At 42.5% G+C, this 27,139-nt stretch overlaps 1 protein-coding gene across 1 annotated transcript in view; it reads right to left on the bottom strand.

Moving 5' to 3' along the window:
* The window catches only part of Arl14ep (ADP-ribosylation factor-like 14 effector protein), a 19,383-nt gene extending 12,715 nt beyond the window's left edge, over positions 1 to 6,668 (bottom strand). The window contains exons 1-3 of the mRNA XM_013019684.1: positions 6,579 to 6,668; positions 2,426 to 2,467; positions 1,534 to 2,026 (exon numbers count right to left, since the gene is read on the bottom strand). Coding sequence (XP_012875138.1) covers positions 1,534 to 1,959 — 426 coding nt within the window. The 5' untranslated portion in view covers positions 1,960 to 2,026; positions 2,426 to 2,467; positions 6,579 to 6,668. The remainder of the gene's footprint in view (positions 1 to 1,533; positions 2,027 to 2,425; positions 2,468 to 6,578) is intronic.
* Between the last annotated feature and the right edge of the window lie 20,471 nt (positions 6,669 to 27,139).

Here is a 27,139-nt window from a genome sequence, read left to right as displayed (position 1 = left end):
AAGTTGTAAAGTTCATTTTCAACATAGTGTCTTGTACCTCTCATTGTTACAATGGTTCAACCTGTACCTTTATTTCAACATTTTGTTATTTCCCTTCCCCTCCCCAAATTAGAAAAATCAGTAAGTGGTATTTCAAAATGCTTCCATATACCTAAGGTCAAGATAAAGCAAGTTTGGACAAGAAAATACAGTAAAAAAGAACAGAGGATTAGATGAAGACATGTGAAATATGAGTCAAGTATTTATAATGAACTACACATAACACTGGGTCCCAGAGATGTGCCTCAGAAAGGAAAACAAAAGGAAAAGAGTATATATAATGTAAAATTTCAACTAACTTGTAATCTTGTTTATTAATATACCTGTGAGAGTCTAAAAATCCAAGCTGTGAGACTCTGAAAGGATTGGGAGTTTTGAATGCCTTCTCCCAATACACTCTCATAATGATGAGGTCAATCACTCCTGGCTTAATGGGAACTCAGATTCCACCCTAAATTGTGTGGGAGACTCAGGGTAGACTTAGTTTATGTAAATTGTAGGCTGTTTACTGTTTAGATATCCTTCCCAGTATGCAAAATATTGTCTCATGTTGAGGTGTGCACCTTACTTCCTTGCAAAAGACCAATAAAAACCTTGGTTAAGGGAATCTTAGGATCTGTTGCTGGAAGGCTACAGGTCCCCTGGTACCCCAAACCTCAGTTCCACAGTCTGGTCTCCATTACTGTGTTGCTCCCAGTTGCCCCGGATTAAGGAGAATGCAGCAGGTTGTGGCATATAAAAAGGTAAAAAGTGATAAAACATTCCAGTGGCAAGAATTGTAAAATGACTGTAGGTACAATTATGAAAAGTGTACCTCTGATATTCTTTCTTATTCTACGTCAAGACCAGTTTCATAAAACCTTAAGTTGCTCCGATAAGCTAAAATGATTGCATGTTAGCATGTGAAAGGAAAGATAGGTATAAAATATGTAATACATTTCACAATGTAAAAATGTCTGCTCCTGACCACAGGGAGTCCTCAATTTAGTCTTGAATTCAGAACTAGACGCAAGTGAAACTTGTAAGCACTTAAATATCTCAGATAACAATGTAGTGACAAAGAAGACTGAAATAAAAACCAATTATTCCAAGTCAGTTCTCTTATCTTCCTTTTAGTGTTCTAATAGTCTTTCATAAAAGGAAGAATTTTTCTTGCTAAAAGGGTGCTTGATGGCTTGCACATTCCATTTCATTACTTTGATGATCAGAAAAGAATCTAAGTTAGCTAAGCTCTAGTATTGTCAGAATGTTCTAACAGCTATCCTATGGTCCTATGAAGTTGTAGTTTGGAGTTGGGCATATTGTGCTTTCTTTTCTCAAAATTACTTTATTACCCAACCTTGAGTTTGCGTATATGAAAACATTTTGAAGAACAATTTCCTTTTACCTTTCAAATTTTAAATTCACTGAATCCTAATAAATATAATAATGTATTTCTTAAAGTTAAAACAGAATTCCACATTTTCAACTAGAGACAATGATGAATATACATACATCCAATTCAGGTTTCCTTCTTTGTCGGTCGTCAGAATCAACATCCACACTTCCATTGATTATCTGGGTACATTTTGGACAAAGCTTCCAACCAGGTACGAGCTGTCTTCCAAATTTTGCACTCAGAAAAGTGGCATCATCTAAGTCAATTACATGCAAATTTTTTTTGGCTAGCTTTTTGTGTATGTTAAATGGGTCACAACATGACTTCTGCAAATCCTCAAATCTGTCAATGTAAATTTTTACATGATGAAAGCAAATTGTGTTGTTCCCAGAAAGCGTCATTCCAGTTCTAAGTTGAAGTAAAAGCATATCATTTGATGACAATTCTTGCAAAGTCTTGAAACCTGTATGACGAGTGTAGTAGGTTTTATGGCACTCATTTGTGGTACGAAGCTGGACTCCAACTGAACATGGGTCCATCATTCTTGATTCTCACAAATTTTCCTTGTTTTGTCTAGTGATCTCTCTTAAAGATCATGTGGTGATCACTCTAGAGAAAGATATTAAAGACAGATATGTTTTGTGAATTTTTAATTTGGAAAATAAAGTCTGATAAAATTCAACACTGTTTAAAACAAAAAACTCAGCAAGAGAGGAATAGAAAGGTGTTTAACAAAAACCTACACTAAATAGTATATTTTATCACCATATGTTAGATATGTAAGATGTAAAATATGTAAAATCAGAACTATACAGAAATACTAGTTATGTCAATTCTTGTAGAAGACCATATTGAATGGTACAAGGAGTGAAATATAAGGAATAAGAAGTACTATTTGAAAATACAAATATCTATGTAAGAAATACAAAAGGTTCAACAAACTAGCAATAAAACAAGTAAGAGAGCTTAGCAGGATGGTGGAAATCAACAAAACACTTTGATACAAACCTTATAAATTACTGCAAGACCTTTATGGAGAAACTTATGAAACTGAAAAACAAAAAAGACAAATAAATTAAGCTGTATATAATGGAAAGCCTGATGACTATAAGTATGTCAATTCATCTACAAAATCAAAAATCAAAGCTCTTCCAATCAAAATCAAATCATATATTCTATACTCATTCAGTTGGAAGTTAGCAAGCTGATCTATGGAAAATGATAGAGGTCCAAGAAAAATCTTGCAGGGAAATAAACTATGATATTTGCTAGAAAGCTATTATAATTAAAATAGTTGTATTATGATGGTGTGCTATATGACATGTATTATTATAAATTAATGACTATTATACATCAATGTAGAATGGAACTTAATTAGCTAATCATATGGAAAGTAATCTCTTTTGTATAAACCAAAACCAAGTACAAATTAAACAACTACACATGGAAAGAAAAACTAAAAATGTTATTAAGGATTGTATAATAGGTGTCAGGAAAAGATCACTGAACAAGAAAACTAAGATATGACACCTTAAGTCATATACTACACTACACATTTTGGTATAACTACAAACTATACAACTATTTTGGTAAAACTACACTTGAAAGGTAGTATCAGGATAAGTATCTTAAATACTGCAGGCAACTCTTACTTGTTCCCTATATGTTGACAGAAATGTAAACTGCTACAATTGCTTTTGACAATTTGTAACAAGTGGAAAAAGAACATATCCTGAAAGCTTGTACTTGGCCAGAGATTTTGGTATAGGAGCAATGTATATCCTAAGAGACATACAAGGGCTTTCCTGTTAGTTTTGTCAAGGAAAGATGAGAAGTAACCTAAAATTATAAAGGGTGCAAAATTTTGGGTTAATCATACAAGAAACTACCTAGCCACCTGAATGAATCACAAGTTGCCATAGAAAATTTCAAATCCAACTATAAATGAAGAAAATTACCCAAGGAACTGCAGAAGATTTAACGTATGAATACACAATAAAGAAGAGGAAAAAGAAGTGTAAGTACATCTAAGAAAAAGTTTTATTTTCCCTAAGTGTTGTAGAAAAGTAAACCTTGGTAGCACATTCACACTACTTTATCTCCTATTTGAAAGTTTTCAAGTAAACTAACAACCAACCAACAAAACAACAACAACAACAACAAAAACCACATTAAGTTGAATTTTTAAGAGAAGATGCAATAAGTATCACTGAATTCTATACGGTGGTAGAGGATTACAAAATCTAGTCCCTGCATATTTATGCTCAGAAACTTTGTTTCTCGTTAAAAAAAAAGTTAAAAAAATTAAATGTTACTGAACATTTTAACTTCTTCTTTTTAGCAGTATTGGAGTGTAAATTCAGGGACTCTGGGTTGCAACACAAGTGCTCTATTACTTGAACTGTAGTTTTAGTGATTTATTTTACAGTTTCATGCTTTTACTAGGACTGGATTTGAGCTGAGATTCTCCTACCTCAGTCTTCTGAGTACCTGGAATTACAACTCTCAAGATAGTGCCTTGCTTTTTTAAAATTATTAATTTTTTGCCCTGTTTGGTTTCAAATCATGATGTTCCTGTCTGCCTCCAAAAAGGCTTAAAGATTTCAGCCAACTAGAAAAAAAAATTAGCAAACAATTAAGGTCCCAAGCACATTAGATGAAATAGCTCATATTATAGTAATAGAGACCTTTTTACTTCAAGTAAAAAATTAGGTTAAAAGGAGGATATTCTCAGGAGGATCAGAAAGGCATAATAGCTATGTGTATCTGATAATTTAAAATAATATTTATGAAAATGAACTCCAGGAAATGGATACAAGAGGGTTTTTTTTCTTTGTTGCTGTTATAGTTGTCTTTTCCTTTTGTCTTGTTTGTTCGTTTACCTGTCTTGGGAAGGTAAGAAGGAGATACAAAAATGGTGGGACAAAGGGTGAACGAATGCAGCAGTGATACTCAGTAGATTCTGCATTGAAAATGAACTGCACAACTTGTGGGTGGGGACAGGAGAGAAAAACTGGGAGAGAGACAGGGAAGGGGTGATACTGTTCAAAAAGAAATGTACTTTACCAGACTTATGTAACTTTAACTCATCTACACATCACTTTTACAATAACAATAAATATACTCATTTGAAAACTGGGTTAAAATAAACTAATGAAAAGGAAGAAGAGTAACTCAGAGATAATGGCAATAACTGCAAATTACATGTCAATCTTTCTGAACATAAATGGGAAACCTTTCTTTATAGTCAATAACAAAGTACTCTTGTTTTGTTACGAGTCTTCCAAGATGTGGATAAACAATACCTGTAACACTAGGGATATTCAGAGAAACTGAACTGTGACCATTCTGTTGAAATTTTGTCCTTAAATACTAAATAAACTGAAACAAGATATCACTTGTTCCAAGTGCTACATATTCCTGGTAAATCTATACTACCTACAAGTTTTTAACACTGTGTTTTCTGCTTGAAAAACTGGACCATTTCTCTGCCTAGCAATGATTATTTATCCTCAAGACACCAACAGCATCTTCATCTATCTGCTGAAGCCTTACCTGGGAGCTATTGTAAAGAAAGGTTCTTCTATGTTTGCACAACTAAGTGTATTAAATTTCCTTATTGCCTTCAATATATAGAAGGCTGGTGCTACAAAATGTTATTTTCTCCATCAACCCATATATAAGAATAATGTCAAGGCCTTCCTTTTTTTGTAACTTTTTCTTACCTGTTTAATTTTTTTCTATTATATAGAAAGCTCTGGGCAAAGAATTCCTTAGAGCCTGATTATAGTTGTGGCTTTTCTAATTAGCATAATACTTGCACTTAATAGTTAACATCTTTTGAATGAATCCATGTTCACATACTCCCAGAATCCCAAACCAACCAGGCAAATCTCCCTGGAATCAATGTGATTAGTTCCGAGTTTCCAGAAATGATTCCCAGCGCTACTACAATATGTCTATTGGTCAAAGGCATGATGCCTTTGGTTCATGTATACAACGAAATGACTTAAGTAAGTCTCAGGTGCTCATACCTGTAATCCTAGCCACTCAGGAAGATTAGATCTGAGGATGCCGGTTAAAAGCCAGCACAGGCAGAAAAATGTGTGAGATTCTCTCATCTCCAATTAATCACCAAAAAGCTGAAAGTGGAGAAGTGGCTCAAAGTGTTAAGAGCACAAGCTTCCCGCAGAAAAAGCTAAGTATCAGTTTCCAGGCCTTGTGTTCAAGCTCCAGTAATCTTTCCTCCTCCTCCACTCCTCTAAGATTCAAACCGTTATGACTGCCTACTATGTTCATGGTATCAGGATATTAAAATATATATATATATATATACACACATACATTTATGTATATATATCCACATATGTATGCATACATATACACATACACACACATATGGCCTGGGGTCTCAACCATACAGCTATGGGCCTAAGAGAAATCTTAATTTGAAAATTTAACAACGAGCTGGGCCTGTAATCCTAATAGTTACTCAGGATGCTGAGATCTGATATCGCAGTTCGAAGCCAGATGTGGTAGGAAAGTTCCTGAGACTCCTACCTCCAATTAACCACCCCAAACTGGGAAGTGGAGCTATCTATGGCTCAAGTGGTGGAGTGCTAGCAGCCATGAGTGTGAAAGCTAAGAGACAGTACCAACACACACACACACACACACACACACAGCCACGCCACTCGCCAGTGTGAGGCTAGGAGAGGCTATCAAGTTACAGACTATTTCGTGTCAAGCACAGGAAAGGGACCGGCGGTGGCTCCCGTAGTATCTAGAGCACGTGCAAAGGTCCGAGGGGCGCCCGGGGTTCGAATCCCACCGCCGCAGACAACAATAGGAGAGGTCTCACGCCGCACACTCGGCTCCGGGCCGCGGAGGGCCAGGTCGCAGTCAGCCTTCCCCGGAGCCGGGTAGGGCTGGGGTGCCCGCGGCGGTGCCGGGGCCCGGGCCCGGGGGCCAGCGGCGGGGACGGGGAAGCGAGGCCGCGGGAGGCGGAGGACCGCGGAGGCCGCGGCTCGCAGCCCAGTGCTCCCCGCCGGGGTAGGCCTCCTCCGGGGATTCCGGGAGGTCCGCCCCGCTGGGGTTCCCTCCAGACCCAACACCCCAGCTCGACATCCCCAGCCCCTTCGCCGCGCCGATCCCCTTTCACCTGCGTTTTCAGCCGCCCCGGCCCCGCGACGCCTCCGACCCGCCGCGGACTCGGCGGCTCCCGACCAGCTGCTCGGCGCTTACCACTGAGAGGACCCGGGCCGCGGCTAGCGCGGCGCCCTCGCTACCATAGAGACGAGCGGCTGCGAGGCCTAGAGTGGAGCCCAGGCCGCGGGCCCGACGCCGGCGGCGTCGGCTGAGGCCGCCCAACTGGCGGGAGCCGGCCAATGAGCCAAGATCCGGCTGCGGTTGCTTCACCCGGCCGTCTGGGGATTGGAGGTGGCTTCCTGGCGCCTGGGAATTGGCAGCTCCCTGGAGACCCTCTCTGTTAGGCAAAGTTGCCACCGAAGTGCTTTGCCTGTGCGTTGCCAGGTCTGCGCCCCGGTATGCTGGAGGGGATTGACTGGGGTTCCAGGGACCCCAAGAAACGGACTTGTCCCAACCTCGCGTTGACTTTGACTCAGAACGAGATCGTATTCTACAAACACACATCTCGTTATAAATTATGAAAGCGGCTGTTACATTGTATAAAACTCCGGCTCTGGGAAGTTACTTGTAAACGTTTCTTAGGAAACAAATCTCTTGTAGCCTCACAAGTTAGGAGGTCATTCATTTTTAGAATTTATCTTTATTATATAGTATGTATTTTAGTACCTACATAAGGTATATTTTATTATACACATTTGTATTTTCTAATACACATATGTATTGGTTGATTTCTCCAACTTTTTTCATTCAGCGCTGGTGCTTTACTACTTGAGCCAGAACTCCACTTTTGACTTTTTGCTGGTGAATTAGAGATAATCCTCTAATGGACTTTTCTGCCCTGGCTAGCTTCAACCTCGGAGTGGAGAAATCCACTGAGGAACAGTCAAAGGTGACAAAGGAGTTTTATTAGCTGGCAGGAGAGTGCTTTGTCCTGAGCTAGCTCAGAACTGAGACTACCTGTGCCTTCCAATGGGTCAGGGTTTATAAAGGCCAGAACCACATGCAAGTGATAGTTTCACAAGCAAGCTGATTTACAGAAGCTCAAAGATCATTAGGAGTGGGGATGTTTTTCAGCTGTGGTCAGAACCAGGCCGTTATCTGGAGGCCCCAGCCGGATAATCCAACTGAATAGCATCAAGCCTTGGCTCCCAAGAAACTCCCTTGTAGGTGAGTGCCACAGCCCTTGGGATGGCTGAAGTTCCTCGGCTCTAAGATTCCCCAGCCTCCTTGAGTGCCTGTTTCCCCAGGACCAATGTGTTCAGGAGTCATTTGGAAATCCTCCAGAGGTGAGTCTGGACAGGCCTGCATCTGGGGAGACTCAGCAGAAAGCTGGGCACAGTGTTACTTCCTGGGACTTCCTTGGAAAGTCATTTGTATCGAGGGTCTGTAGCCACTTGTCTTATCTGTCTTTGGTGTTGTCTGCTAACCAACTTGGGTCAGAGAGTCCAGGTTGCTGAGTGGGAGTGGCAGGCTCATTCAACAGACGTGGGGTTCAGCTTGCTGAGTGGGAGGAGCAGGCCCACTGGGCTAACTCAGAGTCCTTGTAGGGATGAGTTGGGGGCCCACTAGGCCCCAACTCTGTCTTTGTTTCTTTTTCTTGTCTTGTTCTGTTTTTTAAATTGGTACCAGTTTTAAGTGTGGATCCTTGCTTTTCATGTTTTGTTGAACATCTTGGGGGAATAAACGTTCCATTCTCTGGCTGGGCCTGGTCACAGGCTTTCTATGCCCCCCTCCCTGTATGGCAGCAGCCAAGAGGCAGGGTGTGTGCAGATGCAGGCCTGGTTTGGTCCTCTAGCAATCTGGCTAAAGACACAAGTCTCAGACTGTGCCCCTCCCTGCTGGAGGGGGCATAGGTGGCTGTGGGTCCGGTTCAGACATTTGGCTTGTCCTGGCAGTGTAAAAAGTTGTAAAGTGCTCTTGTCTAAAACTGGATAAAATACAAAATGAGGCTAGCTTAATTTCAGGTGACCCCCTCCCCTCCCAGCATCCCTCCAACTGAAGGTATTTAAAAGGGCAATTAGTATGTTAAAATGCCTTGTTAAACAACAGGCCCTGGAGAAATTAGGCTTATGCCCAAGATTCTAATAATTATATAAAGCAGTTTAAAAACCTAGCTCAGACCTATGACCTTACTTGGCAGGATATATATCTAATACTATCCTCTACCCTTACTGCTGAGGAAAAGGAAAGGGTGTAGATTACAGCCCAGGTGCACGCTGACAAAGCCCACCGCTTAGATATTGACTTTACAGTGGGAGCAACAGCTGTGCCTAGGGAAGAACCCAATTGGAATTGTCAACATAATGCTCATGGGAGGGAAAACAAAAATAGGATGATAACTTGCTTAGTGGCTGGCCTTCAAAAGGCAGCCTATCTCCCTGTTAATTATGACAAATTAAACCACATTACTCAAAGGCCCAATGAAAACCCAGCTGAATTTCTTGAACACCTCACAGTAGCACTCTAGTGCTCTACTAAGCTAGACTCAGTCACCAGAGACCAAGAGTCACCAGAGGCCAAGATGGTTCTTAATACTCATTTTATTGCCCAGTCAGCCCCTGATATTAGGAAAAAGTTTAAAAAGTCTGAGGATGGTCCTCAACTCCCTCAATGAGATCTGGTGAGCATGGCATTTAAGGTTTTTAATAATTGGAAAAATCAGGAGATTGCCGATAAGACTGCCTGTAAGAGGGAGAATTATCAAATCCTGACTGCTGCCATGTAGCTTCCTCCAAGAAGAGGCACCCAACATACGCTGCCTGGATCATGCTACAGATGTGGACAAGAAGGACACTGGGCAAAATTCTGCCCTTCACCATGACCACCACCTGGTCCCTGCCCAAAGTGCGGACAACAGGGACACTGGGGGATCGACTATCCACAAGGTAGGCCAGGCCCTCCCACCTCCGTCGACCTAGGCAGGAGGAGCCTGACCCACCGGAGATTCTCTGCTTGGCTACAGAATGATTATGCCTGGGGCCGCTGGCTCCCAAGAACAAAACCATCACAGTGGAGGAGCCCAGGGTGTGATTCTATGTAGCCAGTAAGCTAGTATCCTTTGTCTTAGATTCGGACAGGAGCCAGTTTTTTGGTGCTATCTCAATGTGCAGGCAAGACTTTTCCCTCCCAGATCTTGGTGGTGGGTGTTGATGACTACCTACCTGTCCCCCAACTGCAGGACCAGTACCATGTAAAATGGAAGACTTTCCCTTTTCACACTCCTTCCTAATCTTACCCCACTGGTCTACTCCACTCCTAGGGAGGGACTTGCTCTCTAAATTTCAAGTCTCCCTCTCATTCCATGTCCCCAAACAGCCAACACCCATTCTGCTGTTATCCCTAGATGAACCTCCACTGTAACGTCCCAACTAGATCCTTTCCCCCTCCTTCCAGATCTTGTCAACCCTCTTATCCAGAATACTTTCACACCCACTATGGCTAGATACTATATTCCTGTCCTCATTAAAGACCCTACCCATTTCCCCACTACATCCCAATCCCCCATTTCCCTTAGACACAGGGACGGTTTAAAACCTGTCATCCTTTGCCTTCTTAAACAAGGACTTCTGAGACCTATTAACTCCCCCTTTAATACCCCTATTCTGCCAGTAGTTAAACCTTATGGGACCTATCACCTAGTCCAGGACCTGTGCCTAACCCATATGCTCTCCTTTCACAGATACCACCTGGTACCATCCACTTCTCAGTGCTGGACCTCAAAGATGCATTTTTTTTTGGTCCAGTCGTGGGACCTGAACTCTGGGCCTGGGCACTGTCCTTCAGCTCTTCAGCTCAAGGCTAGTGCTCTACCACTTGAGCCACAGCGCCACTTCCGGCTTTTTTACTTTTTGCTTATGTGGTGCTGAGGAATCGAACCTAGGGCCTCAGGTATGCAAGGCAAGCACTCTACCACTGAGCCATCTTCCCAGCCGCAAAGATGCATTTTTATTTTTACAATTCCCTTGCACACTGACTGTCAGGACCTCTTTGCTTTTACCTGGATGCACCCAGATACTTCCAGGGCACAACAGCTGACCTGGACAGTCCTCCCTCAAGGGTTCTGAGACAGTCCCCATTGTTTTGGACAAGCTTTAGCAAAGGATCTCCTCTCTCTTCAGGTGTCTCCTAGTGTCATTCTTCAGTATGTGGTTGATCTCTTGCTTTGCAGCCCTTCAAGTTGGCTCACCAACATAGGGCTGACCTCCTCAGTTTCCTATTGGCCTCCTTCCTGTTGGTCTCCCCTTCCAAGGCCCAGATAACAAATCCAGAGGTAACTCCTACAGAGAGAATGACTCGATAGAAAAGCGTACATCAAGTAACTCTCTGTCCCACAGACCAAGGAGGACATTCTGTCTTTCCTGGGGCTTGTGGGCTTCCTTCATATTTGGATACCTGATTTTGCTACCTTGGCAAAACCCCTTTATGAGGCAACCAAGGGCTCCCTACTAGAGCCCATTGACACCCCATTTAAGGTACTGAAGTAAGCGCTTGTTCAGGTCCCAGCACTGGCTCTACCCAACCTTAAGGAACCTTTATACTCTATGTCACTGAGAAGTGGGGAATTGGCCATGGGGTTCTTGGACAAATGTCAGGTCCCTCTTTGGACCTGTGGCCTACCTCTCAAAACAACTAGACCCAACAGTAAAAGGCTGGCCAGTCTGCCTTCAAGCTTTGGCGACAGCAGCCACCTTAGCACAAGACAGCACAAAACTCACTTTTGGCCAGTTGACTACCATTCACTCTCCCCACAGACTAAAGGACCTTTTATCTCATAAAGCCCTGTCTTCCCTTTCCCCTTCCTGCCTGCAGCTGTTTCATGTTACTTTTATTGAAAACCCTGACTTCTCTCTGGAAAGCTGCTCCCCTCTCAATACACCCACCTTGCTTCCATCCAGCTCTAACTCTCTTTCCCATTCCCATACAGAGACCTTGGAAGAATTCATACCCATTTTACAGGTATCTCAGAAACCCATCTTTCTGACCCAGAAGACACCTGGTACATCAATGACAGTTTCCACACCTACCTCCTCAGGCAGCTGAATTGTGTTATGCCATCATTAATGACTGCACCATTATTGAAAGCAGCCCTCTGCCCCCTGGTACTACTTCACAAAAGGCAGAACTTATAGCTTTAACTAGGGCCTTAACTCTAGCCAAGGGTCAGAGGATTAATATTTATACAGACTCAAAATATGCCTATCATATTTTCCATTCACATGCAGCCATGAGGAAGGAGACCTCATTACTAATACCTCACTTATTCTTAAGCTCCTAGAAGCAGCTTCCCTCCCCCAACAGGCAGCCCTCTTCATTGCATGGGACACCAGACAGGACTGGATGCCATCACAGTTGGCAGTTCAAAAGCAGACTGGGAGGCAAAGCCAGCAGCCCAGAGGCAACTTCCAAGGCGACTTCTAACTCTTTTACTTCTGGTATTGCCTCCAATTCAACCTCCTTATACCCCATAGGACCTGGAGGAACTTTCCCGCCAGGGAGCCTACCAGGAAGCACGGGGATGGTGGTCCCAGGATGATGATTTATTCTTCCTGAGACACAAGCAGACAGCTTTGTTTCCCAGGTACACCAGGCACTGCACATCGGATACAAGCCTCTCTCTCACCTTCTCAAACCTCTAATCCATTGCCCTAACCTAACTGCCTGACTCAAGCCTGCCCTACTTGTTCCCTTACTGCCTCCCAGAGTGGTCTCCACCCAGCTGTGTTACCTAAATACCAAGCACCAGGACATACCTCAGGGGAAGACTGGCAGACTTCACTCACAAACTTCCATGCAAGCGGCTAAAATACCTTCTTCTTAAACTATATTTTTTTATTGTAATGATACTGTACAAAGGAATTACATTTACATGAGTAAGTCCTTTTCCTATTGAGCATTGTTACCCCCTCCTTTGTTTGTTCCCCTACCATCTCTTTCCTCTCCACGCCCCAATTCCTCCTCCCCTCTACCCCCTGCAAAGTTGTAAAGGTCATTTTCAACATAGTGTCTTGTACATCTTGTTGTTACAATGGGTCATCCTGTATCCTTATTTCAACATTTTGTTATTTCCCTTCCCTTTCCCTCCCCAAATTAGAAAAAAATGTATATACAAGATGCAGGGCACTGGAATCAAATACAGTGAAAACAGGGGTTATACCATGGGGGAAGAACATACAAAAAAATTACACAGTACATTATAAGTACATTAAAAACAACAGCAAGAAAGATAAAACCTCTTGTGCCCCTATCCTGGGGTTCATTTTGCCTAGCATCATCTTTTTTTTACTTGTGAAAATACTGTACAGAGGGGTTACAATTACATGGCCAAGATAATGAGTACATTTCTTATCAAGCATTGTACCCTCTTCCTTTGTTTCCCCTTCCCATCCCTTCCCATCCTCTGCCCACTCCCACCTAATCCTCCTCCCCCCCCAAAGTTGTAAAGTTTGTTTCTCCACATAATGACTTGTACATCTCATTGTTGCAAGGGATCCACCTGTGTCATCTTATATGGTAATACATACATAGCTTTTGACCTTTTCTGATTGTCCTAGACATATACTAGTTATTGCAAATCAGGGAAACTATGGGACCTATGTTTCTTTGGGCCTGGCTTATTTCACTTAATATTTTTTTCCCAGTCTTTCCATTTCCTAACAAATAGAGAAGTGTCATTCTTTTTGATAGAGGCATAGAATACACACACACACACACACACACACACATCATCTTTTCTTGATCCATCATTCATCTACTGAGGGGCATCTGAGTTGGTTCCATATAATAGTGTTTGTATAAACATAGCTGTGCTGGTAGCTTTAGTATGGCCTTGTTTGTGATCATTTCGGTAGATGCCCAAAAGTGGGATTGCTGGGTCATGGGGGAGTTCTATGTGTAGTCTTTTGAGGAACCTCCATATTGCTTTCCAAAGTGGCTGAACAAGTTTACACTCCCACTAACAATGCAGGAGGGTTCCCTTTTGGCCACATCTCCTCCAGCATCTGTCATTATTAGACTTCTTGATTATAGCCATTCTAACTGGGGTGAGGTAGAATCTCAATGTGGTTTTGATTTGCATTTCGTTTATGGCTAGAGAAGTTGAGCATTTCTTCATACGTCTATTGGCCATTCTTATTTCCTCTTCAGAGAAGTTTCTCTTTAAGTCCTTAGCCCACTTATTTATTGGGCAGTTGTTTCTTTGAGGATTTGTTGGTGGGGGACTTAATTTTTTGAGTTCTAAGAATATTTTATATATGAGACCTTTGTCCTTTGTATGGCTAGTGAAGATTTTCTCCCAACCTGTGGACTTTCTATTGATCTTGCTTGTTATGTCCTTTGCCATGCAGAGGCTCTGCAGTTTCATGAAATCCTATTTGTCCAACCTTTCTTTGATTTGTTGTATTTCTGGGTCTTTATTAAGAAAATTTCGGCATGTGCCAAGGAAGCCTAGGGTTTCTCCTATTCCATCCTGTAATGTTTTCAGGGTGTCTACTTTGACTCTAAGATCTTTGATCCATTTGGAGTTGATTGTGGTGCAGGGTGTTATATAAGGTTCTAGCTTTAGTTTTCTACAGGTGTTAAACCAATTTTGCCAGCACTGTTTACTGAAGAGACTGTCTTTCTTCCATTCTATTATTTTTTAGCTCCCTTTTCCAAGAATAGGTGGCTATCGGTCTGTGGGTTCATTTCTGGGTTGGCTGAAATACCTTTTCAGGATGGATTGAGGCCTATACCACAACGTCAGAGACTGCTGACACTGCTGCCTGTGTCCTTATAAAATAAAGGTTTGGCTTACCTAGGTTACTTCAGCCTGACCATGGACCTACTTTCATCTCCAAAGTGACCCAACAGGGGCTGGGAAGGTGGCTCAGTGGTAGAGTGCTTGCCTTGCATGCATGAGGCCCTGGGTTCGATTCCTCAGCACCACATAAACAAAAAGAAAAAAAGCCGGAAGTGGCGCTGTAGCTCCAGTGGTAGAGCGCTAGCTTTGAACTGAAGAGCTGAGGGACAGCGCCCAGGCCCAGAGTTCAGGCCCCACGACTGGACCCAAAAAAACAAAACAAAACAAAAGTGACCCAACAGGTAGCAGCCTCTCTAAACATCCAGTGGAATCTTCACATTCCTTTTAGGCCTCAGTTTTCTGGAAAGGTTGAAAGAGCTAATGTACTCTTCAAAACACAACTTACTAAACTTTCCCTAGAGCTCCAGCAATCCTGGCCAGAACTGTTACCCCTGGCGCTTACCCACTTAAGTTCCTCTCCCCGCACCCTTACCATCCTCAGCCCCTTTGAGTTAATGTATAGAAGACCTTTTCTCTTAGGTAATTTCCCTACTGACAATACCAAGACTCCACTAATAGGCTACCTTCCTGTCCTAACCTTTCTTAGGCACATGCTGCGCCAACATGCTGACCAGTGTCTCCCTCAGCCTCATCCAGGCCCCTTTCCCACTCCCCCGATTCTCCCTGGGGATCAAGTGTTTCTCAAGACATTCATCCATCTGGTTTACACCCTAAGTGGACAGGCCCTCACCAGGTTCTGCTGACCATGCCCACCGCAGTGAAGCTCAAGGGACAGCCTCAGTGGTTTCACCTGTCAAGAATAAAAAGGTCTCCTGCTCCTGCCCCGTCTATACCAACACTAACCTCCAGGTACACCTGTTCCCCCCTTGGGCCTACCAAGGCTGCCTCACATCCCTGAAGAGCCCAGGGAGTAAAACTGAGACATCTACTCTCCAGGCATCTCAATATCATCCCTCTTGTTACCTCCAAGTAATTGGCATCTAATTTTTTCATTTCAGTAATATTTTTCATTTTAGTGTTGTCCAGCCCCTGCCTTAGTAGATTTCTTCCAGACTTCACTCAAGGACTTAGCTATCAAGGGATAGCTGCTGTTTGCTACCTTCTCCATGGGTCAGGAGGCACCACATTTCTGCCTTTTACCCTTAATGTCGATGCCTCTTGCCAGCAGGAAGTAGCCAGAGAGTATCTTGTGTCCTTTATCATAATTATTAAAAGGCTGGAGTGTAAGGTCTGCCCTGGGAAGGCAGAGCAGATTCCTCTCTCCTCTGGGTTAAGTTCCCGCCCAGTACCTGCCTCACCTAGGTAACTGGAACATTTGGAGACAGTCACCTCCCCCTCCCACATCACCCCCTCCCATGGCCACACCTTCTCCCACTGCTAGCCTTGATAGGTCATGACCTGGTTGTGGTTCGACCTTTTTAATCCCTGCTGCTTGGGCTTCCAACTTGACCAGAGGTGGCCTGTAGCTGGAAAATAAACCTTTCCCTTGCCTGAATGCCACATGCTGCTCTCTTTTTCCTCAGCTGCAAACTCAATTTACCTAAAAAAGCTCAGCTAAAGTTCCTTGTTAAAAAGTTTTGTCTTAACTCATTGTAGCATCTGCAAGAGTAAGATTGGCAAAAATAATCTCTTGCCATTGAAAAATGTACAACTCATTCATTTGGCGTGCTTTAAGATCTTTGTGAGCAACTGTGTGTTCATGAGTCTGAACATGTTGAAGATAGAAACTCTCAGCATGCTGTAAAAAAAGGTGAGAAAAATTGGATAGGTGTATACTTAAACCACAAAAAGGTAAATGGGTGAGTTCATGCTCCAAAGAAACATCAGGTTTGGGCATTTAAAAAATCTTCTAAGGATTCTTTCATTGACAAATCAAGAAAATATGATATTTTAGTGCATAAGACTGTTTATACTATAATCAAGTTATCTGGCTTAGCAAAAAGACATTGGGGATTTAGGATGTATTATGTCTCTCCACAGCTAACATTTTCAGGTAAGTATTAGAAATTTAAATTTAAAGGTTTGTTTATTACTGCCAAAGATGTCTAAAACTGCTTGGGTATCTCGGTGAAGAACCAAGAGAAAAGGACAGGAAAAAGCTTCAGATGAACTAATAGAAGGCCTGTCTTCTGGGATAATGGGTGAACTGGCAAAGGTGCAGCTCAGTGGCTCCACACATGCTAGGACAGGCCCTAGTTGGGAGTCCATGCGTGATGGAAGAGTTGTTAAGCTGGCGCAAAGGCAGTTCATCTAGCCCTAAGGAGTGGGATGGATATAGGCCCATTTTGTAGGATGGGTTGGGTCCCTGTTGTAAGGTATATTAAATAGGTAGGTTTCATTAGGTAGCCAATGAAGAGAACACCACCCACTATTCAGGCAGGAGAAGAAGTTTATTTACCAAACTGCTGCTCCCACCATGCATGGTGGAGAGGCATGGCTGAAAAGAAAAGGGGCAACCTGACCCTGGGCTAGGACTTATCTAGGCCAAGGACAGAAAGAGGTGTGGCCATGTGGGGGAAAGGGGTGGCCACACTGGATCCAGACATGACCTCAGGGTAGGGGACCCTCCTAAGGTCACATGGGAGGCATGTGACCAGAGGTGGCCCAGGATGTGACCTGGCAGGAGGGGAAGGTGACTGCTTCCAGGTCTGCCAGTTACCTAGGTAACAGATACTGGGCAGAAACTTAACCAAGAGGTAGGGAGGTGTTCCTGTGTAGACCTTACCTATCTGCATCCTGACTCTTTTCCTTGCAGATGGATGCTGGAAAAGGGTGATGTGATTGGTATTTCTAAAACTGTGCCTTGGGATGTATTAAAAATTGGAAAAGTTTTAAAGGAACATTCAAAAAGATTTATCTGTGTGATATAATTTGGTTTTAATGCTATTTTGCAGTTAGGTGCATTTTAGAAAAAGCAAAAATATGCTCTAAGAGTCCTTGTTTGTCAAGTTTGGATTCTTGTGTGCAGTGCAGATGCTGGTAATTCTTACATTAAGAAAAGCTGTTATTTGAAGAATGCATTACTAAGACCTCCCATGGGGAGAGCTCTTCTACCCACACCTTTGTACAGGTGACATGTTATTATCTGCTGGACCTGTTGCACTCTAAGCCTGTCTGATGGGGGAGGGAGAGAGTTTAGGATTTGGTCCAAAAGGAGGATGTAAAAAAAAAGTCAGTGATTTGATTTGGAGGTGAAAACCAGTGGAAGAATGTTTTCTTGTTGACCCCCATTCCAGTTCTGAATCCCTGGTCTCCAACTAAAAATATCCATGCCCCAAATGATTTTTGAGCTTTTGTGAATGTGCATGCGGTTCTGGCCTTTTATAAACCTTTTCCCACTGGAGGTTGCTGCTGCTCTTAATTCTGACCTTAGCCCAGGACAAAGCAGTCACCAGCCCACCAATAAAACAGGCGTTTCATCACCTTTGACCTTGCCTCCATAGGTTTTCTTGACTCCAAGGTCATTTCACTTCCATCCTCAAACCTCAGGTTCCAGAGTAGATAAGATTACAGGCTGCAGAGTCATCTGATTTAGTCATTTTTATCATTTTAAGTCAATTCAAGGGAAAACAAAAACTGTTGTTTTAATTTGCAAATGAAAAATGTACCTTGGCAAATAAGAATTCCAAATGTCTGTGCTTACTAGTAATTTTATGTATTGTGTCATCATTAAGTTTATAACCCCATCTAGCACTTTCACCTGGTTCTCAGCAGGCAGGATTTTGAAACTGAAATAAGATACTGGGTCTAACTGGCACCATGTTTGCAACATAGTGCGCATTAACGAATTGGGTCTAAATGATGCCATCTTGGCTTCTTGGAGGATGAAGTTCCACCCCCAGGTGATGGGCATGTCTGAATTCCTTAGACGCAGGGGCAGAGACTTCACCGATAGGTGACTGGAGCTGCCAGACCTTTGCCATTAATTTCTGAGATCTCAAGTTCCCTGAGACTTTTGCAACTTGCCTCCTGTCTCCTGACTTTCCTCAGGTTACCATAGCTTCCCACTTCAGCTCTCCATTAGAGCTGAATAGGTTTGTTGAGATGTTTTTCTCCTCTTTCTTTACTCTGCTACCCTCATGGCTCAGTTTTCTAACAGTGTTCAAGGCAGCAAGTTCTCCTAGGACATTTGTCTGCTTGTAGTTGCTGGCTTTCTAATAAATTGTACCTCTTAAAATGTGGCTTTTCTGTATCTTGGAGATCAAATTCCCATATGACAAAACTATGTTACATTAATCTTAGAACTAGGGAGTGGCAGAAGAGCAAAAACAAAAACCATGAGTAATTCCTTGGTGGTTGTGAAGTAAGGAGGCCAGGTCTGGCTGGCACCATATTGGCCACATGGAGTGTAGGGTCTTCATGCTGGGTGAAGAAAACCTCCTGCCTATCACCTGCCTCCCAGGTAATGGGTGTGTCCAGACCCCTGGAGGCCTGGGTGTGTACTTGGTTGACAGACTACTGAATCTGTCAGTCCAGTGCCAGAGACTGGGAATTTCCTCAGGATCTGCTCCCTCCACCAACCTATTTAGGCCCAGATCAGCCTAGCCATCAGGATACCATGCCATGTGTGTCTCCATGATCGTGTCCTGAGTCCTGTCTCCTGGCTCATCTCGGTCATCAGGGCATCCCAATTCAGCTCTCCAGTGGAGCTAAATTGGATTGTTGGAATTGTTTTTGTTCTTTCTTTCCTCTTTAACATGTGATAAACACAGTTGTTGATTGTAGCTTTGGTGTGGCCTTGTTTGTAGTCATTTGTGTAAATGCCTAGAAGTGGGACTGCTGGGTCTTAGGAAAGCTCTATGTTTAGTCTTTTGAGGAACTCCATACTGCTTTCCAAAGTAATTGAACAAGTTTACATTCCCACTATCAGTGGAGTAGCCCTATGTCTTGTAGACAGGGGAAGAGGAATAACAAAATGGTGAGACAAAGGACAAAGGGTGAACCAATACAACAGCAATTCTCACAAAAGACACTATGTTGGAAATGAATTTTACAACTTGGGAGGGGATGTGGGGGGGTAAGTGGGAGAAAATGGAAGGAGGGGACTGTAAGGTAAATTAAATAGGTAGGTTTAATTAGGTAGCTGGTAAAGAGAATACCACTGACCACCCAGTATTAGGCAGGAAGAGAAGTTTATTTTACCATTGCCACATTGCTGGCCCTGCCTTTCATGTGGAGACCACTTGGCTGAAGGGATGACCCACCCCCAGGTCAGGACTTATCCAGGCCAGAGAAGTGAAGAGGTGTGGCCAGGTGGTGGAAAGGTATGGTCACACTGGATCTGGCTGTGACCTTGGTCTAAGTCCCTCCTATGGTCAGATGGGAGGCGTGATTGGGGGCTGCCCAGGATGTAACCTAGTAGGAGGGGTAGGTGACTGCTTCCAGGTGTGGCAGTTACTTAAGTAAAGCAGATACTGGGTGGAAACTTAGCCAAGAGGTAGGGAGGCATCTGCACAGGGCCTGCATGGCCTGGGGTGGGCCTTACAGGGACAACGGTGTCTGACAAGAAGTGTAGTAACTGTAATCCCTCTCTGTACATCACCCTTACAATAAAATTATTATTATTAAAAAAACCTCAGATATACAGAAGGTCAGGTGGGCTGACATCAACTTCTTGAGCATGTGGGCAATTCCTTTCTTGTTGTGCAAAATCATAATACAACTGTACTGCCGCTTTTGTACTGTTATTTTAAAAAATTCCTTGTGAATGTTAGTTTTTTACAAAGAGATAAGTGAGGAAGAACACCACCACACACGTGGTAACAAGGTAAGGGGTAAGTTTATTCATCGTTCCGGCTGGCACCAGGCCATCTTGATCCTCCATGGGGTGGGGAAAGGCCTGAGAAAGAGAGCTGGGAAAGAAGAGAGAGCTGGGAAAGAGAGAGAGAAAAGAGCTAGAAGAGAGAGCATCTGGGAAAGGTGGGAAAGAGAGAGCTAGAAGAAGAAGAAAGAGAAGGGCACTGGGAAAGAGAAGGAAAGAGCTAAGAGTAGAAAAGAGCAGAGAGAGAGCGTCTGGGCCTGGGCTAGGCCTTATCTAGGGTTTGGGCAAAGAAAGGTGTGGCCACAGCAAATTCAGATGTGACCTCAGCGGATGCAGATGTGACCTCTTCCAGGTGTCCCAGTTGCCTAGGTAATGCAGGTACTGGGTGGAGACTTTGCTGTGGGGAGGGTGGAGTCTGCTAGCCATCCAGGAGCGGACCTTACAGTGAACACTGACAATTCAGATAGCCCCACCTCGTCTGCCCCCAGCCCACATTCCAGGTACAGCCTCACCTGGCTAACTTTAGGCAAAATGGCCTTTGCTGGAAACATAGTTATTTGGGAAGAGTAACCATGTCTACAGTGCCACATAGTTGCTGGCTTTGCTTTGGGGCTGGTGATGAGGGAGAACATCATGGAGGGCAGGAGCATGTGGCAAGGGCTGGATATAGTCAGGGGCAGGGAAAAGTATAGACCCTAAAAACTAAAGCCAGTGACCCACTTCCTCCACGTAGGCTCCACCTCCCAAAGTTTTTGGCACCTCCCACAAACTGGGGAATATCAACTTCATCAAAGGAGCCCCACAGAGACATTCCGTATTCAAATGCTTAAACCCTTACCTTTATCTGCAGATTGCCTTTTAAGGTTTTTTTGCTGGTTACTTTGTAGCTGTTACTCTGCTAAATAAATGTGATAAAATGCATAGAATTCACTTTTACTTTTAAGGAGCATCACAGGCTAGTGTGGCATCTAAGTGCCATAAAAATGCTTAGGGGGGCTGGGATGTAGCTCAGTGGCAAAGCGCTTGCCTAGCAAGCGCAACGTCCTGGGTTAGATCCCCAGTACCAAAAAAGAAAAGACAAAAAAAATACAGTTAAAAAAAAACCCAAACAAAAATGCTTAGGGGTAGGAACATGATAAAAGTAGAGATAATCTGGCAGGGTCATTGTGGTGGGGAGTGTAAAGTTTGAATTGAACTTTCTTGTAAGTAGCTAACTTGATAAAATGTTGCCTCCTAAGTAAACTTACAAGGCAAGATACCCTGAAGCTTTACAGAGCAGATTAAGATTATTGAACAGTTTGGTGTATTCAATCCATTTAAGTATCCAGTGAAAAGCAAAAGGAAAGAATTGCAGGAAATTGACACACATAGAATAGGAAGCCTACTGGAGTCACTGGTTAATCATGTCCTATCTACCACATTAGCTTTCTCCATTAATGATATACCCATTGACCAGAGGAGAGTTGTCACCAAGCAAGCCCACAGGTGGAAAATGCTTTGGAGCCTTAGAATGTGCTTTCTGTATTGAATAGATGCAGTGAAGTATGCTTGGGCGCAATAGAACTTACAAGACAGGCAGATGACAATTACTGCATTTCTTAGCATATGCGACTATTTTAGTTGTCATCAATGGGTAGCTTGTGGAAGGGTGACATAATTGTCAGACTAGAGATGCATGATTATGTGTAACTTAGTTTTTTCCATTCCATTTTGACTGTAAGAGACCCTCTGTTCCATCATGTTTTCTATTTATTTTAGTTTTGGCATGACTTATAGTTTACCAACTTACTATGTATATTTAACACAATTCTGCCTATGTTTCACAAAGTACATGGTTACTCAGATTCTAAATTTAAAACAGCCGAGGCGCTTTGCATTTGTTTCATAAGATACTTAGCTTACTTACTGTATACAGTTAACATGTTTTATAAATTTCATCCTTCCGTAACTAAACTGCAAAGGAATTCAGTATGATTGTAGTAGAAAGATGGAGAGGCAAACAGAAAATAGTTAATGCCCTTTTCATGCCAGATGGAAGACATTTGCCTTTATTCTGGTGAAAGGTATTCAAGTGAAAGAAATATGGAAAAAAGGGTGAGGTGTAGTGTTGAACAGGCATGGATGGATTGTCATTTCCTACTGTGATGACTGATAATGAAGGCCTAAATTAAGGCAGTTGTTCCATAGGGCCAGAGAAGGTGAAAGGTGTGTCATTTTCTCCCAGTCTCCCTTCAGGTTGTTCCAACTTGAGTGTGCTACTGTTATCAAGGAGGTTAAGGTGACATGGAAACTGCTAACCATCCTACAACTCCTTACAACAAGAGTGCTGTGGCTCGGTATTTTAGTACTAACAAGACTGAAAAACTCTAAAGGAATCAAAAAGGCATGAAGCAAGAAGATTTAGTAGAAATATGAGGACAGGATGATAGAGTTCTAGCTTTGGTAACTTTGGGGGCAAAGGACCTAATAGATTAGGTAGAATAAAGTGTTACATGTCCTATGTTTGAGGCATCCAAGTGAAGGTGTGCAGTTGGCAGTTGGAAGAAAGAAGGGCCAGAAAATGAAAGGAACGTAAGCCAGAAGATAAAGACTTGGGGAAATGATAGTCTAAGTAATAATTCTTCTGAGGATAGCATGGTATGAAGAAGGAATATATAGAATAAGATGACAAAGAACAGGTCTGAAGATGAATGCAAATATCTGGGCTCCCATTCCATCTCCCAAGCCAATCTACCAGGTCAGAATGGTTGCCAGTAAACCTGCTCTTGGAAAGGATCTGGAGGAAGATGGTGGAGGAGCAGCTCAGGGCTAACTGAGCTTTTTCAAAGAAACCAGTTTTAGTGTTCCAGTGAAGAATTGAAGGCAAGAGAGTCACACCAACTGACCCATCATAGTATAGAGAGTTTGGCCAGAGAGGAAAAATTTAGGCAGCCTGGTGAAGTAGACAGCTTCATGCACACACCGGTGACCCTAGAGGTGGCAGAGATAGTGGCTGCTCCTGCTACCATAGCAGTCTACAGAGCCAAGCCTGGGACAATGGTGCCAGAGGTGTAGTGAGTGGCTTCCACTCACTGACAGATCTTCATCCTGCTGACCACAGACAGATGCAGATTGTGGATGGCCTGAAAACCTAGGGAAAGGTGTAAGTAAACCACAAGACATTCCCACTCCTTCTCACAGAACAGTATTTGGAAAATAGCCATTCCCCCACCAGCTGAGAAGGATGCCATCTTTGATACTGGCAAAGACCAGGCAGAGCAGCTAGCAGATAACTCGGGCCTGAGAAGCAGACACTGCGGAGCCATTTTTCAAAAGGGCAAAAGAACCTGAGCAGTGAGTCTCAGCTTCATCCAGGGGAAAGTTGCCCTTCCTAGGTTGGGGGAAGCCCCACCAGGGCAAAGCAACTTTCTTCACTGGGTAAACAGAACCAGAAGCAGTCCACCCCTCTGCAGGAAGGACTGCTCTCCTGGCTGCAGGAGGTTACAAACAATTCAAAACTTGTTACAGCTTAAATCCTGAGAGTGGCTCCATGCTGGGTCAAAAGAGGATATCAGGAACTAGCCTCTCAGGGAAAAGCTCCTTCCAGTGACTACAAGCTAGAGAAAACAGCCAGCCAAGGAATCTCAACTCCCACTCATGATAAAAAGTTAATGAATAATTCAGAGCAGAGTTCTCGAAATGCTCTACAAACATTACTAGTAAACATGCTGAATGAAAAGATTGAAAGCCTGCAAAGGGCTCTGTGTGAATGTGATAGGGCGATGTATGAGCATGATGAGGCTAGCCAAAGAGATGGGCCCATTCAGATACAAGAAGTTTTTAGAACCACAAAAAGACCAATCCAGAACATGACATCCCACCGTCACTTTGTAACTCACACAGGATCAATAGATACAAAGGAAAGGACCCTTAAATCTGCCAAGAAGAGAAGATCACCTATGAAGGAAAAACCAGTTAAAGTACCTACAGATTTCTCAGCAAAGACCATGAAGCAAGAAGAGCCTGGGATGATTTATGCCATATCCTGAAGACAAACTATCAGTTGAGAATAGTGTACCCAGTTAAACTCTCCTTCATAACAGAGGGACAAATAAAAACCTTCCACAGCAAAGAAAAATTGAAATAATGTATCTCCACCAAACCAGCATTGCAAAAGATACTTAAAGAGGTCAAACACATAGAAAACCAACAAGAGCACAATAAAGGCAGAGAAACATCCTCCAAACAGAGAATCAGATAATCATAGTAAGAACCCAGTAGGCAGGCCCCTAAGAAGGTAGATAACATGGCAGGAGCTACCAAACACCCCTGAATCCTAACTCTTAATATTAATGGAATTAACTATCCAATTAAGTGACATAGGTTGTCTAGTTGGATCAAAAAACAAGATCCTTCTATTTGTTGTCTTCAAGAGACCTTGCCCACAAAAACATATTCTGAAAGTAGAAGGCTGGAACAAAATCTACCAAGCCAATGGCCTCCATAAACAGGTGGGAGTTGCAATCTTAATATCAGAAAAAATAGACTTCAAATTAAAATTAGTGAGAAGAGATAAAGAAGGACATTACAAACTAAACAAGACATCTCTCCTACAGGAGGATATAACAATTCTAAATATCTATTCACCAAATACCGGAGCACCCAAATTTATCCAAGAAATACTACTTTCCCTCAAATCTCACATAGATCCAAAGACAGTGATTGCTGGTGACTTTAACACACCACTCTCCCCACTAGATAGACCAACCTGGCAAAAACTCAACAGAGAAACCTTAGATCTAAATAACTGCATAGGCCAACTAGACTTAACAGACATCTACAGAATATTTTACCCAGCAGCATCAGAATACATGACACTCTCCAAAATAGACCACATTTCAGGCCACAAAACAAATCTGCCCATATTCAGAAACATTGAAATTATTCCCTGCATTCTCTCAGACCACAAGGGAAGAAAATTAGAATTCAACACCAAAAGCCACCAAAGAAAATCTTGTAGCATATGGAGACTGAACAACACACTGTTGAACTACCAGTGGATCATTGAAGAGATTAGAAAGGAGATTCAAATGTTCATGATATTTAACAAAAATGAACATACAAATTACCAGCTCCTCTGGGACACAGCAAAGGCAGTACTCAGAGGAAAATTTTTCACTCTGAGTTCCTACATCAACAAATTGGAGAGATCTCAAACCAACAATTTAATGATGCACCTGAATCTCCTTGAAAAAGAGCAACAAGCCAAACACCAATCCAGTAGATGGAAACAAATAATTAAAATTAAATCAGAATTAAATGAATTAGAGTTCCCCCAAATCATAGAAAGAATCAACAACACGGAGTTAGTTCTTTGAAAATATTAACAAAATTGACAGGCCTTTAGCAAATCTTACCAAAAAAAGAACATACCCAAATAAATAAACTCAGAGATGAGAATGGAAACATTACCACAGAAACAATCAGACCTATACGAAGCATCAACATAGAAACAGCAATAAGAGACCTCCCATCCAAGAAAAGCCCAGGACCAGATGAATTTACAGCTGAATTCTACAAGGCCTTCAAAGCAGAAATCTCACCAATACTCCTCCAACTTTTAAATGAAATTTGAAATGAAAGTTCACTACCGAACTCTTTCTGTGAAGCCAATATAACTCTCATCCCCCAACCAGACAAGGACTCATCAAAGAAAGAGAATTATAAGTCCACTTCTTTGATGAAAATCGGTGCAAAACTTCTCAACAAAATTCTGGCCAATTGACTTCAACACCTTATCAAAAAAATCATATGCTATGATCAAATAGGACTCATTGCAGGGTTGCAAAGCTGGTTCAATATACACAAGTCAATGTAATTCATTACATCAACAAGAGCTAGGATAAAAGCCACATGATCATCTCAGTAGACACAGAAAAAACATCTGACAAAATCCAACACACTTTATGAGGAAAGCTCTGGAGAAACTAGGAATCCATGGAACATTCCTCAATATAATAAAGACTGTGTATGACAAACCTACAGGTAGCATACTTAATGGCAAAAAGCTAAAGCCATTTCCTCTAAAGTCAGGAATGAGACAAGGATGTCTGCTCTCTCCACTCTTCAATTTAGCATCAAGTATGTTACATTCTTTTCATAGTAAGTCTTGGAAATCTGCCAGGCATAGGGATACATGCAGAGACAGAAGGGCCGTGAATTAGAGGCCAGCCTGGGCAGAGTTAGCTAAACCTATCTCAAAAGCAGAATACAAAAGAAAAGGGCTGAGTGCCTAACTCAGATGGTCAAGTACTTCCCTAGGTTGTGCAAGGCTGTTTGGAAATATGATGTGTGTTTTGTACCTTCAAAGCCTATCAGCTTGGACTACCAACTTTAAAGTATTCAGTAGTCACAAGAGACTGGCTGATAATCATATGAACACAGAACGAAGATGAACTGAAAAGAGAATATATTCTGCAGCTCTAGTAATAAGATGCTCTTGGGTGTGTGATAAGACTTCTTTCAGAGCTCTAAAGATGAGAGAAGCCAGTATGCAGTCTGTTCAAGAACTCAAATGGGACTGTGTCAAACTGAAAAGGTTCTGCACAGCAAGGGCCACAGCCAGCAAGCTGAAAGAAAACCTACAGAGTGAGAGAAGACTTTTTGCCAAAGATGAAATATACAGAATGTACAGAGAATTTAAAATATTAAACTCTGAATAAACTAACAACCCAAGAAACTAATTTTTAGCTAATGAGCTAAAGGGAGCCTTCTCAGAAGAGGTAAAATGACCAATAGATATATGAAGAAATGCTCAACCTCTCTAGCCATAAATTAAATGCAAATCAAGACAACATTGAGATTCTACCTCATCCCAGTTAGAATTGCAGTTATCAAGAAAACCCTATGTTCCAGCAATTCTGTACCTGGGCATTTATTCAAAAGATTACAAACCAAGATATAGTAAAGCAACCAGCATAGGCATGTACATTGTGCAGTACTGCTCACCAGAGCCAAGATATGGAATCAGCCCAGA

This window comes from Dipodomys ordii, unplaced genomic scaffold (genome assembly GCF_000151885.1).
Source record: "Dipodomys ordii isolate 6190 unplaced genomic scaffold, Dord_2.0 Scaffold46, whole genome shotgun sequence".
Taxonomy (NCBI): Eukaryota; Metazoa; Chordata; class Mammalia; order Rodentia; family Heteromyidae; genus Dipodomys; species Dipodomys ordii.
The sequence above is the reverse complement of the archived record's forward strand: the minus strand, read 5'-3'. Positions and strand labels throughout refer to the sequence as shown.